The following is a 14,265-nucleotide window of genomic DNA, read 5'->3' as shown; positions in this document are numbered from 1 at the left end:
TGGTTCCTGCTCTAGGGGGTGGGGGTGATGTCACAGGAGTGGTTCCTGCTCTAGGGAGTGGGGGTGATGTCACAGGAGTGGTTCCTGCTCTAGGGGGTGGGGGTGATGTCACAGGAGTGGTTCCTGCTCTAGGGAGTGGGGGTGATGTCACAGGAGTGGTTCCTGCTCTAGGGAGTGGGGGTGATGTCACAGGAGTGGTTCCTGCTCTAGGGAGTGGGGGTGATGTCACAGGAGTGGTTCCTGCTCTAGGGGGTGGGGGTGATGTCACAGGAGTGGTTCCTGCTCTAGGGAGTGGGGGTGATGTCACAGGAGTGGTTCCTGCTCTAGGGGGTGGGGGTGATGTCACAGGAGTGGTTCCTGCTCTAGGGAGTGGGGGTGATGTCACAGGAGTGGTTCCTGCTCTAGGGAGTGGGGGTGATGTCACAGGAGTGGTTCCTGCTCTAGGGGGTGGGGGTGATGTCACAGGAGTGGTTCCTGCTCTAGGGAGTGGGGGTGATGTCACAGGAGTGGTTCCTGCTCTAGGGGGTGGGGGTGATGTCACAGGAGTGGTTCCTGCTCTAGGGGGTGGGGGTGATGTCACAGGAGTGGTTCCTGCTCTAGGGAGTGGGGGTGATGTCACAGGAGTGGTTCCTGCTCTAGGGGGTGGGGGTGATGTCACAGGAGTGGTGCCTGGGGCAGGGGCTGGGGGTGATGTCACAGGGGTTGTTCCTGCTCCAAGGGGTGGGGGTGATGTCACAGGGGTGGTTTCTGCTCTAGGGGGTAGGGGTGATGTCACAGGGGTTGTTCCTGCTCCAGGTGGTGGGGGTGATGTCATAGGGGTTGTTCCTGCTCTAGGTGGTGGGGGTCATGTCATAGGGGTGATTCCTGCTATAGGGGGCAGCCACCTCTCAGCACCCCTTCCTGTCGGGGAAGCCAAGCTCCTGTCCTCCCCTCTGAGTGTTTTATAGCCTTTTGTTCCTGGAAAGGGAAATCCAAGATGTTAGAAATGGGTAGAAAATTAATTCTCTCTGCAGCTTGTCAACTCTGAAATCATTGCCTATGAAAAATTTAGGAGGCCTTAGGAATGATTTGCTGTCTGTATGAGAATCATCTTCATCTGTAGTGGTTCTCAGGGAGGTGCTCCGGGATCTGGTCCTCCAGCCAGTGCTGGGGAAGACAGCAGCAGGTGACCCTGGCCAACCAGGGCCCCCACAGACAGCGTCCACCGGCCCCTCAAGTAGAGCTGGAGTGTCCCCCAAGGCCATCCAGCCTGGTGCTTGTCATTTGCTTGGGGGCTGGGGGTCTCTGTGTGACTGTGGGACCGTGTTGCTGATCCGTGAAGGTGCATCTGGTGCCACTGTCCCCAGCACCACTGTCCCCACTGCTCCGTTTGGGCTGCAGCAGTGACACTCCCGGTGTCTGGTTATTTGGATGTGTGGCCTCAAGTTCCCAGCTGTGTCAGCAACTCTGTCAGCAGCTCTGTGAGGTAACAAGCACTGAGAGGTGCAGGAACCCTCCTGCGTGTCCTCCAGTGAGAGGTAGGCAGGAAAACTCTGGCTGCACAGAGCCCTGGGGACCGTGGGCACTCTGACCACCAGCTCCTCCCCTGGCAGGGAAAGGCAGGAAAGCTCCCCCGGGGATTTGTCCCTCTGCCTATTCCCTCCAACCCTGGCTGTTTGGACAGCGTGAGGGGCTGCTCAGTCCTCCCCTTTCTCACAGCCTCCTCTCCAGTGGACTTTGTCTTCACGGCGTCACCCGGAGCACAGGTGTGGAGTCTGGGCTGTGCCTGGGTGTCCAGCCCTGCTCGATAGCCCCTTCTCCCCAGCACAGCACCCCCAATCCAGGTCCCACCAGTCCCCTGGGGCGCCCTCAGATTTTTTTTGTTTTTAATCTTTTGCTCCCACCCAGCTCTGGGGACCTGGGCTCTCCCAAGGGCCGAGGGAGATGCCGCAGTTCTGATGCTTCGGTTCTTACTGCAGAGACTGACCGCCAACCCGCACACTCACCAAGCCTCAGTTAGAGCCATATAAAACAGGCCCTGAGTGTACCATTTTTATTATCTTAGGCATAAATTGCTTTTTCCTGTTATTTTATTATCAGATTTTCAAAGGAGCTCAGTACTGCTTGAACTGACAAATAATGTCAGCCCTCCCTCCTGGTCTACTTTGTAACCCGGAAAAGGACTCTAAAAACCAACCGGACATCTGGAACTGCTTGCTTTTCTGCTTTTCTCATGTGTAAAATGGGGACGTTGTGCCTGCTTTGTCTGAACGTCATGGAAGTTGTTTTAGAACAGGGCTGATGGGGGTGTGGCATGCGAGGCTCAAGTGTCACTTGCCGTTCTCCCGGACGGCTCTGCAAGAGCAGAGGATGGCGAAGCTCTGGGAGGAAAAATGTTCATAGGTGTACACGCAGTCCCTGGGCTGTGCCAGACACAGACGTTGGAGGTCCTGGGACTCTGAGATCATGCCTGGCCATGCATGTGTCTAGCACAGGCCCGGGGGTTCTCCCTGGCGACACACAGGCATTTCCAAGCAAGCTTCCCGCGCACCTGCCTCATTGTTTGCTCTGAGGGCATGGCATGCCAAGGCCAAGGCTGCACAGTGGGTATGCGGTGTGGACTTTCTTCCTAAACCCTTCCCATAACAGCCAAAGATCGACAGCAGTGTTTTTCAACCTTTTTTTTTTAATCTCACAGCACACTTCAGCCTATAGTTAAACTTCCATGGCACACTTAAATTCTGTTGATTAAAAAAAAGAAAGTATTGGCTGGGTATGGTGGCTCATGCCTGTAATCCCAGCACTCTGCGAGGCTAAGGCAGGTGGATTGCCTAAGCTCATTTCCAGCCCAGCCTAAGAAAGAGCGAGACCCTGTCTCTACTAAAAATAGAAAAGGTGGCCAGGTGTTGTGGCAGGCACCTGTCATCCCAGGTACATGAGAGACTGAGGCAGGAGGATCACGTCCGCCCAAAGTTTGAGGTTGCCGCGAGCTATGATGCTACAGCACTCAACCCAGAGTACAGAGTAAGACTGTCTCAAGAAACAAAAAACAACAAAAGAGAATGAATATACTTAGTGTGAAAATAAGTTGATGAATGATCTTTAAACATTTTCTCAGCAGACCTAAGACCCTCTTGGCACACTGGTGTGCCCCAGCACAGTGGTTGAAAATCACTGGTCTACAGCAATTGGGGCACTCAGTTCATCCTGCTGTCCCCTGCAACTTCACGGGCACCTGAGGAAGCGTCAGGGCCATCTGTGGAACAGACTCCCCTGGTCTACAATTCCCTGCCTAATTCCAACATCGGAGAGGCTGGTGCTGAAGGAAGCACATCCACAGTCCCTATTGGCTTCCAAATAGAAAAGTTAATTCTCTCTTGTGCCCTATTTCTCAAGGTTCATTCATTTTCCCGACTTTCCCCGCTCCCTTGAGAGAAAGCTACAAGTGGAACCTTCTCCCAGATCTCCACAGTTCTAATTTCATCTTGTGTTTCTTTGAGATTTGCTCCACAAGCAGTTCCAGATGTCCGGTTGATTTTTAGAGTCTGGAACTTGGAAGAGACTCAAAACACTGGTGCCTTTTATAGAGAGGAAGCTGAGGTCACCGGAAGTCAGTGGTTTTTCTAATTAGAATTAGACTGAGTTTCAAACCATCCTTTGAATTAGGAGAGGTTGATACACTTCTAATATCTTTTTGATGATTAGACAGTTTTGTCTATAGTAGTTAGCACTTTTTTGAATGTCATTAAAAATTTTAGTGCTCTATTCTGTGTGAGTGGGGTTTGCTGGTGCCGAAGCACAGCTGGACAGGCACAGACCTGTCACCTGATACCAGATGATGCCACATGCCCGTGAGTCCTCATGTTTTGGAGAGTCTAAGAAAACTGGTGGCTCTGATCTAGAGGAATGAGCAGGAAGGAAAATGCTGGAAGCCTTGCCTTAGGGCATAGGAACAACCACCCCACCCAGTTGTTTAGGGAACAGAGTAAATTGACTGCTGAGCTCTGAGAGTTTCCAAGGCTCTGTCTTGCCCAAGAGATGGGCATGGTTTTTAATCTTCATTTTTTCCAGGAGGTGGGCTGTTGCCGCTATGTTCCTTCAAGGGGCTCTTGTTGGAAAATCCCCCCGCCCGGTGCCCTTGTTCCCACAGCTCTTCCAGGAAAGAACTAACCATGCACACCACGTTCTTTCACCTTTCCCGCAAATGCTGGGGTCACCACGACTCCTCAGGAGCAGCAAATACACATTTGACGGCTGACCGCCAGCAGGTCTCTGCACCGCTCCTCGGCCTCCTTCCAGACACCTTGCGACCTCCCCTTCCCTTTGTCTCTCAGCCCTGCCAGGAGGAAAATAGCGCCCAGAGTCACAGGGGAGCCCTTGGCGTCACAGAGCCAGGCCGATCAATAGATGAATGGTGGGGGGAGATATTACCGGCAGGCCTGTCTCCGAGGGTGGATATTTATTGTGCTCCCCAAAGCGCTTTACGTCCATGGTCATACGACTTGTTGATTTTCCTCCATAAACTAGTTCCCGTTGCCACTCAAGGGGGCACGTTACAACATCATCAGAGTTTGTGGAGAGCCCCAAAGCAAAGATCACTTAAGCATGTCGGAGTGGACCCCAGAAGTGGCCCACGGAGAGCCGCACAGGGCACTCTGCCCGCAGAGTTGGCCACAGGCCTGTCACGTGGGCCCAGGTGTTGCTCTGTGTCTGCAAGGTGGCTGCAAGGTGCACTGGTAAGAAGTGCCGGCTGGCCCGACAGCGGCTCAGGGCAGGGACGTGTGTGCCACAGGGATTGCAGGGAGGGGTCTATGACAGGGCCGTAAAATGACCATCCCAAATACCTTCTCTGAGAAGCACTCAGGAGGAGCAATGGAAATCGTTATCTCAAAGGCCAGAATTTATGATCTGATTTTTACAAAGATCAACTACTTCCAATATAGAGATTTTTCACTACCCTTTCTCAGAGTGCCAGGAAGAAGGCATGGGGGCTTCTGGCCGCGGTCCCTTGGCACGGTGTCTCACGATGACATGCGTGTTCATCCAAGTGCTCTTAGGAGATGCTGGCGTGTTCCCATTGGCGTGACGGCCGTGCGTGGTGTGGGTGACCGTGAACAGCCGCCCTCATGCATGTCACGGTGCCTGCTCTCACTGCACTGTGGATGAAGTTTAAAGCAAATGGCTTCCGGCTCCTTAGGTAGTAAAAAGCCACCAGTCACATCCGGTCACAGCATGGGTCTGAGTCTAGGGTGACCAATGCATCCAACTTCAGTTGACCTTTAACTTTCTCCTCTCTTGCCTTGGGCCTGCTTTGGGTGTATGGGGATGCTGCGGGGGGGCGGGTCAGCTTGCCAGTCCTCCCCCGCCCCTCCCCTTCCCTCCCTGCCCTCCCCCCTCAGCCAACAAAGGAGGACAGCTGACTGTGGAGTCAAAAGGGGCAATAACTTGAGTGTCAGTGTAATATTTTGGGTCTTGCTGGTTCAACCTAACTCTCCAGGCTCAGCCTCATCCTTAGCTCCTGGGACCAGGCCAGCTGCCGTCAGACCCAGCAATGGTGGGACCCCTCCCTCTTCCTTCCTCCCTCCTTTCTCCCTGGTCTCTCCTGCCTGTGCCCTATTTTCTCCCTTCTCACCCTCCCTGTCCCCACCCTGATTTCTCCTCTCTTCCTTCCCTCTTGCCTCCCCTCCTACCCTCCCTCCCTCCTCCTCTCCCTCCCCCGTACGCACTCCTGGTGTCTGCAGGACAAGGCAGAGGGACAGGGACCAGGTCCTGCCTAGCCGGTTCTTGAAGTCAGACAAGGTCTCCTTGGGCTTGGCAGTTCCTTACCTGTTAGCCCCTCTCTGGGCATAAATGCAATGACTTCCTAATCCCAGTTAGGTAGGGGAGAGGCAGAGACGGGGCCTGGGACAGGACTGCCTGACACCTGCCAAGGAATGGGCTCTGGGGAGTGATTCCTACAGAGCTCTGAACGTCTTAATGCAATACAGGGCCCCGTCACCCTGAGTGACAATGAAAGATTTCCTTTGCTCTTGAATTTATTTCTTGACTCAGGCATGGTTATTCAGGTCAATGAAAGGATCATTCCTTCCCCAAGGGCAATCTTTAAATGGACCTATACGTGGCCTTGCCAGGCCGAGGTGTCTCTTGGTGGTGGCCACAGCTGCCCAAGTGAGGTTGGCGCTTTGGAGGACGAGCTTCTGCAGAGGCCCAGTCCTGACACACCTGCTGCAGAGAGGGTGACAACAGGGAGCCTGGGCCGGGGCTCGTGCTCAGCTTGGCTGCCAATAGCTCCAGCCAAGGGTGGCTGCGCCTCAGACAGCAGGGCCGTCTGGTCCCTGTGAAAGCCTGCAGGCCAAGACTGTCTTCAGAGTCACGGTGCTGGACATGGCCTCTCTGTGGTTGTGACAGCTCTGGCCATTTGTCCACTTATCAGATAGAGGGGGAGCCAGGGATGAGACTTGGTGACTCTGTCTCCTGCAGATGCCATGCCTCTGGGGATGGGGTCAGGTGGTCCAGGCCCAGGCTGCCCCAAGAGCTGCTCCATGTCTGATGTACAGCTGCTGGCCAAGCTCTGCCTGAACGAGGGCTTCCTGCTGAGGGCTGAGAGGGGCACCACAGACCACTGGCTCCCCAGCCACAACCAGGCAGGCACAGACGCCCACCGGGGGCATCACCAGGGCCCAAGCCATGGTCTTTCCCACGAGCCTCCTTCCCAGGGCAGTGGGTTGAAGACGGCAGTAAGAAGGTACCAGTGGGGGTTTGGGGAGTGCCCCAACTGTGTCCCCATGGAAGAGGCCACGGACACCCTTACTGTGTGCCTGTGGGTGTGAGGTGAGCACACGTGTGCAGTGATTCTCACCGGTGCCACTTCTTCCCTTCTGCAGGAAGGAATATACCTGAGACCCTTCTACTTGCTCGGCAGTGGGGACCCTCAAGGGGATCCTGCCCTGCAAACCCAGGAGGCCCTTCCAGGGCTCCCCCCTTGGAACTCACCTGTTTGTAGGCTGGTACACGAACAGATGGTTTAGGCCATTCTCTTCATTCTTAGTATTAAACTTGGTCAATCTCTCTGTGTTATCTTTTGCTAAAACTATTTACAAAATTTTGAAGATTATTTAGAAATTTGGGGAAAAGATGAAAATGTAATCTTTGTTCTCATTTTCAGAATCCCACGTTTGCCCTTTTCTGCCCTTCTCCCCCACTAAATAACTACTTTCAGACTGTTGAATGGTTTGGACAGAAGCCTGTGCCCACTGCGGAGACCAGGTGTGCACTTTGGCACCTGGAGGCCTGGCCAGTCTGGACCACCTCATCCCCTTGACAGGGCCCATCATGGCCACCAGCTGCTAAAGCCTCAGCAAGGCTCCTTCTGCTATCCCACATTGGTCCCTTGTCCTTGCTGGGGAGGGCCTATGTCCTATCCATCCATGCCCCACATGGCCTGGTCCACGGGCATGGATAGTGGTGTTTTAGCCGGTGCCCAGCATGGCATAGATGGAGTCTAGGGAGCAGTTTGGCATCACTGGAGGAAGGTCCCATCTTCCCAGAGCCCTGGGGACTTAGGAATGTGAGAGACACCCCCAAAGGGCCCACACATCTTGGTACAGCATGAGCAGTGGGCAATGTCCAGGCCAATTGTTGGGAGAGGTCTCGTGGCCTCACCCTGAGGGCATTGTAGGTGGACAACAGTTGAGCCCAGAGCCTCTCTTCTGGGTGTGTCTCCTCCGCGACTTTCCCCGGAGAGGCTGTGTGTGTCTGGGTTGCCCTGGCATCTTTGCACACAGGCACTGGAGGGCACAGTGGGAGGCTAAGCCTGGAAGTTCAGGGTTGGGTGAGGGCTGTGTCAGGAGGGGCTCCAGGGGGGCGCTGAGGAGCGGGGCCCACCTCTGAGTCCTTCCACACCCACCCACAGGTACCCTCACTTTGGAAGGAGAGCTCTGTCACCAGACCCCCAGGCAAAGGAGTTGACAATGCCACTTCCTGCAGGATGCACCATGTTTGCCAACCAATGTGAATTTTCAAGGCCACTTTTTGTCTTTGGTTGCTTGGCTTTTCCAAACTGCTGTAACAATGGAATGTTAACGAAAGTTGCTTTGGTCCAACAGATAAAAGTAAAGAGCTCTGCCGAGCGCCCTGCCCCACCGCCCTGCTGCTGCACACAGAGAGGAAGAGCCGGGCTGGAGCCAAGGAGGACGAGGTCAGTTCCGGACCTGTGTGTGTCATAAGATGCAAACCCCTCAAGCCAGTTTACTGCACAGCCTGTGCGCGTGACGGCTGGTGCCGTGTGGAGCCCCATGGGCCAGGCAGGGCTCAGACACGGGAGCAGCCTGGGTCAGCTCTGCCCAGATCCGAGGCCCCGAGTCCACTGGGGGCCACTCCCCTGGGGGTGAATTTGGCTTCTCACATACATTTGTCCCTTTTCAGAAGGACGAGAGGACACACAAGTGGCCAGGCTTCCTGCAGATAGCCACCGTTTAGGCTAGGGTAAAGAGAACCCACCACACATTCACTTTTTTTGTAAACCTAATTTTAGACCTTTCTCTGTGCCTGTTTGCCAAATGGCAATTTAAAGGCTGGTCAGGGCGTTGCATTTGATGCATTTAATGTTTCAACAGCACCATCCTTCCTCTGCATAATCCAGGGGATTCCCTTTTATTGCTACCTCTGAAAATCACGAATCACACGTGATTTGCTCCCACCTGTCAAATACAGCGGCGCTGCAGTCAGACAACTGTCTCTGAGTCACCTGGGCCAGATGCTTCTGCCCCACGGCCCCTGAGGTTTTCCACTGTCCCTCATTTGTGTTCCTGTTCCTTCAAGTAGCTCCAGAACAGGGTCACAAAAGGCTCTCTTCTGCTTCCTGACCACCAGTGCCCCCGATCACCAGGGAAAATTTATCACAATGCTAGTGCAAGTGAAATTTGGGCCCCCGAAGTATGATTTTTTTTTTTTTTTTGTAGAGACAGAGTCTCACTGTACCGCCCTCGGGTAGAGTGCCGTGGCGTCACACAGCTCACAGCAACCTCTAACTCTTGGGCTTATGCGATTCTCTTGCCTCAGCCTCCCGAGCAGCTGGGACTACAGGCGCCCACCGCAACGCCCGGCTATTTTTTCGTTGCAGTTTGGCCGGGGCTGGGTTTGAACCCACCACCCTCGGCATATGGGGCTGGCGCCCTACTCACTGAGCCACAGGCGCTGCCCGAAGTATGATTTTTTTATAGATTAACATCCAAGCCAGGATTCCGTATTAATTACACAGATAGCCTTTCTAGTGCCTTAAATAAATACTTTCTTTATCACTGGGTTCTGAGAGTCTGATTCACTTTTATTACTTTAGTGTGGAACATGAGTTTTATACCATGATTAGCCAGTTTTATCACCAGCAGGAAATCATAACCAGCGTGAGCCTCATGAAGACGACCTTGGTAATTAGCAGCAGAGAATCCCAGCTTCGCCAAGTTTAAATGCCAGTCCCTATCACAAATTACACCCTACTATATTTGCTTGAATAATTAGCTGAGGTAATCTACTACTCAGAGACTTCTGGTTGAGTTTCTGTTGTTCAATTAACTTCATAATGGAAACTCCGACAAATTTCTTTAATTGGATTAGTAATATAAACTCTGCTCTTAATATATATTTTTTGAGATAAGTGTTTCTGGATGCTCCTTGTTATGTAATTATTTATCCTGACTTTATTTTTTCATGAGAAACAAAGATATTTGCTACTACGAGAAACCCTAAACCTTTTTTTTTCTTATAAACTTAAGGATAATAGCATAAATTACAGATTATTTATTAAATGGGATTATCTGTCAGAATGGATGGATTACAGGGCCACCACCCCAGGGAAATACCAGGATGAGCAAACGTGAAGGAGACAGCATATTGTCCTGGCTGTCACCTCTGTGTCCAAAGTGCCCTTCCCAGATCCGTGTCCTGGCTGTCACCTCTGTGTTTGAGGTGCCCTTCCCAGATCCACGTCCTGCCTGTCACCTCTGTGTCTGAGGTGCCCATCCAAGCTCCACCTTATGCCAGAGCAGGAACAGGCCCTTTCTGGGCCCCCCGTCTTCTCCCGGGCCTCTCATCCTTCCTTCTAGGCATGAGCCCCTAGCACTGGCTTTTTGTCTCCCTAACATGGCCAACAGGAGGCGGCTTCACTCCTATCAGTGGTTTTACTATCAGTGGTTTTACTGTGCCACGATGGACACAGTAACTTCTGTGGGATTTCTTTTACCCTTGGCTTTTATAGATACTTGAGGTTCTTTTCAGCTTTTGTTTGAATTTTATGCTTCCAGATTTCCATAATTTAGCACTTTCCCACCTGCTCAGTTTGCAGGGTCTCAGTGGAGCCCTCGGGGTCCTCAGCCCCACAGGTAAGTGTAGGGCTTTGGTGTGACCCCTGCCCCCTGTCTGCCCACCCCGGTGGGGCTGGGGGCGTCATTTGCATTTCGTTTTGGTTGGTCAAGTGGTTAACCATCTTCTCACCTACACTATCTCATAAAGTACTGTCATCAACGATGGTAAAAACAGAGACTCCAAAAGTATAGGGTGGCATTCAGTTTCCTTAAATGAATCCAGTTTCTCCTGACATTCTCAGCCCAGGACAGGTTTTTACTGTGAATAATGTGCTTATATCTTTTAATCTCACCTGATTTTCCAAGACAGAGAAAATATAAGCATAGCATTCTAAGTTTGAGATTAAAACCATGGAAACAACTGGGAGAAGAGAAAAGAAAAAAGTTTCTCACCATTAGCATTTTCTATACTTGCTATGAGTTCACTTCTTTATTATTATTCTGCAAAATTTTGATGCTACTTTATTTTTTATTATTTTTTAAAATTCCTCATTGAGATTTTGCAGTTCCCCTGGTAAAAACTTGGGTGTGTCTGCCCATCACTGAGCAGAGATCTGAAGTCTGTCACACTTCAGCGCAGCCAGATGGGTTTGTCTGAATCACGGGCCTCTGATTATGTCAGAGCTGTGATCGGGCTATCCATGCTTTCTAATCTCAGACAACTTTTGCTTCTCTCCAAATTCTGTTCTAATCACATGTCCCAACCTTTTTAATTTTAGGGACTAAATCTATGTCATTCCAGCCACCGTACTGTTCAAATACTCCCTGTGTTCTAAGAGTGATGCTTGTCACACTTGCCTGAGCATCACAGCCACCTGACAAAATGGAATGAGCACCTGAAGCCCCAGTGCCCAGCCCTGGCCCCCTGCCCGGCTGCTCTGGGAAGGTGGCAACTGCTGGGGGAGGCCAGACACTGTGGGGCAGGGTCATTCTTTAGGAACCTGGGTTTGTCACTCCCTCCAGTCTTGACAGACCTCCACGTGCCAGCCCCGCCTCAAGGTTCCCTGTCACCAAATGCAGTTTTCTCGTGGCATAGTGACTTGGGTGGGCCGCTAGGTGGCTCATTTCTGGAGATGAGTGCAGTAGAATTTTTGGCCCCAAGGACATCAGGTGTAAGATGCCCTCACTTGGGTGTCCCATCCCTGCTTCCGGGAAACCAGGCAGCATAGACCACTTAGGACAACAAGGTGGCAGGGGGACTCTGTCCAGTTACTCAACAGTCCCCGGAGCCATAGCTCTGTACTCTCAGCGTGACTGCTCAGCCCTGAGGGCTTGCTGTACTGAAAGGTCATTATCTAGTGGTTGCTGCCGGCAGGTCGGCCTGCAGGAGACCTTTCTCATTCTGCACTTGGCTGTCTGTAATTGTAGGGGAGTGTTTAACACTAAAGACACTTCTCTCCTTCTCTTGATGCTGAAAGGAGGCCCCGGCGATGCTCAGGAGAGGAGAGGATGGTGCAACCAGAGGCAGCAGGCCCGTGGCCTCCACCCCCGTGCCCGGATCTCCCTGGTAAGATGCTTGAAAGCCCGAGAGTGAGGAGAAACGGCATTGTCCTGTCCCAGCGTTTGCCAGATGTCGCCCAAGGGAAAAATGCATGCTCCTGAGGTGTATTGTGCTTTAAAAAATGAATCTGCAGCTCATGGCAGGTATAATTCTACACTACTGTCACATTCTGTAGGGAAAAAACAGCATTCAAGTGATAAGTTATCCTGCTCTGATATATGTGTGGAAATGCATTATATCGGCAGCGCGGTCGCACAGCTATCAGTGAAAGGCGGGGTGAAGAAAACGCAGCAGCTGCAAGCGGAGAGGACTTTTCCTCCACGCCAAGAAGATTCGCAACTGAATGTTAATTAAAGACGTGCCTCGCTCTCGGGCCTCCGGGGAGGGTTTTGATCTCTGAGTATGCCGCACTCCAAATACCTTCCACGAGGGAGCCACAGTCTTTGGTTTTTAAAAATGCCCTTTTATAATGGAGTCATTTGGAAGCAGAATAAAAAGGTTATTATAGTAAAAATTAGTTTTAAAACCTGAAGATTAGAGTGCAGTATACAACTGGGAGGAACAGCTCATTTAAAGAACAGAAATAGCAAGGCTTGTGTCCGGGCAGCGAGCTGGCTTCAGTGCACAGGGCAGCAGCCTGCTAATGGCCTCCGGCCACCCCATCCTCGCCGATGATGTAGGGCCTCCCTGTTGCTGCAGCTGGGCCCTGATCCCCTGTCATCTATCATGGAAAACCCTGCTCTTACCTGGGGGGACTGGTTGGTGGGTGGGGGTGGCTGGGCTGATAGCCTGCTGCCCGGTCTGGGCACTTCTGTGCCCTGGGGGCTCCCTAGGGTGAGGCCTCCCATTCTGGGGTTGTGCTGCTGCCTGGCGACACCTGTTCTCCAGCTTCTGGATGTCCTGAGAGTCAATTTGGTCCTGACCCTACTGGAGTTAGGTCACACCCCACAGGCTAAGGGTCAGTGCCACCAGGCTGCCCCCCAGCCCTTTAGATGGTACCTGCAGGCGGGGTCCCTAGGCTGCCCCAGTTCTGCTCAGCTAACCTCACCTTCAGGTTTCCTGTGACTTCCTCTGGTCATGATAATTTTCTAGAATGACTCATGGAACTCAGGAAAGCACTTTTCTTATTTATAATTTTATTATAAAGAATGGATCTTTGGAATAGCCGGGCTGGGGGCAGGGGACAAGGCATAGGACAGGAGTGGGGGACAGAAGGCACTTTCTCACCCTACACAGCCAGCCCTGCACACCCAGGCTCGAGGGTGCCGTGGCTCCTGGGCCACAGACCTGTACAGGCTGTGAGGGTGCTGAGCACGGCTGCTGCCACCGTGACACACGTGTGTGTGTGCATGCGTGTGCCTAACTCAGAAACTGGACAGCAACAACACCTGTGTAGTCTCATGAGACCGCTGTCTTATATGTGGTCTGTGGTCAGCCAGCACAAAATGTTAGTTATATGGCATATGACTGAAAAAAATATATATATGTTTCTTTTTATTTATGGTTAACGTGAGATTACCATACCATTAGGTCACATTATTTGCGTTAGTGAGGTAAAGTCCTGGTTGTAGTTGTGACCTTCACCCAGGAAGTGTCCATGTACCTGTACATCTCACCTGTTAGGTAGGAACTTACGACCCCCTCCCTCCCCTCCCTCTCCCTTCCTCTCCCCTCCCTCCTGTATCCCTTCCCTCCTTTCCCCCTCCCTTCTTGAAGTTAATTGAAGTTAATTGAGTTTTTCTGTCATCCTTGCTCATCTACAAGTTTCAATTTAGCACTGAGTACATGGGATGCTTGATTTTCCACTCTTGTGATACTTAAGAGAATGTTCTCCAAATCCATCCAAGCCGTTAACAAAAAATGCAAAATCTCCATCTTCCTCATGGCTGAACAGTGTTCCATGATGTACATATTCTCCAGTTTGTTAATCCATTCATGTGTTGAAGGGCACTTGGGTAGTTTCCACGTCTTTACTATTGTAAATTGGGCTGCTATAAATATTCGAGTGCAATGTCCTTATGATAAAAGGACTTTTTTCTTCTGGTTAGAGACCTAGTAATGGGATTGCAGGATCAAATGGAAGGTCTGCTTTTAGCTCTTTGAAGAGTTTCTATCCTCCTTTCCACAGCAGCTGCATATATATTTTATCACAGCACAGACCCTGTTTCAGAACTTCTGTAACCAAGTGCTCAGATGTGCTCCTAAGACAGGCACTCTGCATAAATGATGTTTGGGGGATAGGGATAAACTCGGTTCAACCGTGTGGACCCGTCACCCTGCTTCCAGGACGCTGCCCTTAGGGGACTGTGACTGAGTTGTTCTTCCCTGAGGCTGAGTTGGCACAAAATGCTGAATGGGACGTGGTGTGCCCCCACTGCCCTCTCTCTGGTGGCCGTTGGCTATAAGCTGAAGCCCAGGGTGGGCCTG

The 14,265-nt window shown here is 51.8% G+C and overlaps 1 protein-coding gene across 1 annotated transcript in view; it reads left to right on the top strand.

Moving 5' to 3' along the window:
- Positions 1–14,265, top strand: part of TCERG1L (transcription elongation regulator 1 like) — a 196,518-nt gene that overhangs the window by 124,933 nt on the left and 57,320 nt on the right. The window contains exons 5-6 of the mRNA XM_053583531.1: positions 8,085–8,176; positions 11,756–11,844. Coding sequence (XP_053439506.1) covers positions 8,085–8,176; positions 11,756–11,844 — 181 coding nt within the window. The remainder of the gene's footprint in view (positions 1–8,084; positions 8,177–11,755; positions 11,845–14,265) is intronic.

The sequence above is a fragment of the Nycticebus coucang genome, chromosome 3, assembly GCF_027406575.1.
Source record: "Nycticebus coucang isolate mNycCou1 chromosome 3, mNycCou1.pri, whole genome shotgun sequence".
NCBI lineage: Eukaryota > Metazoa > Chordata > Mammalia > Primates > Lorisidae > Nycticebus > Nycticebus coucang.
Note: the sequence above shows the minus strand (reverse complement) of the source record. Positions and strands in the feature narration are given on the sequence as shown.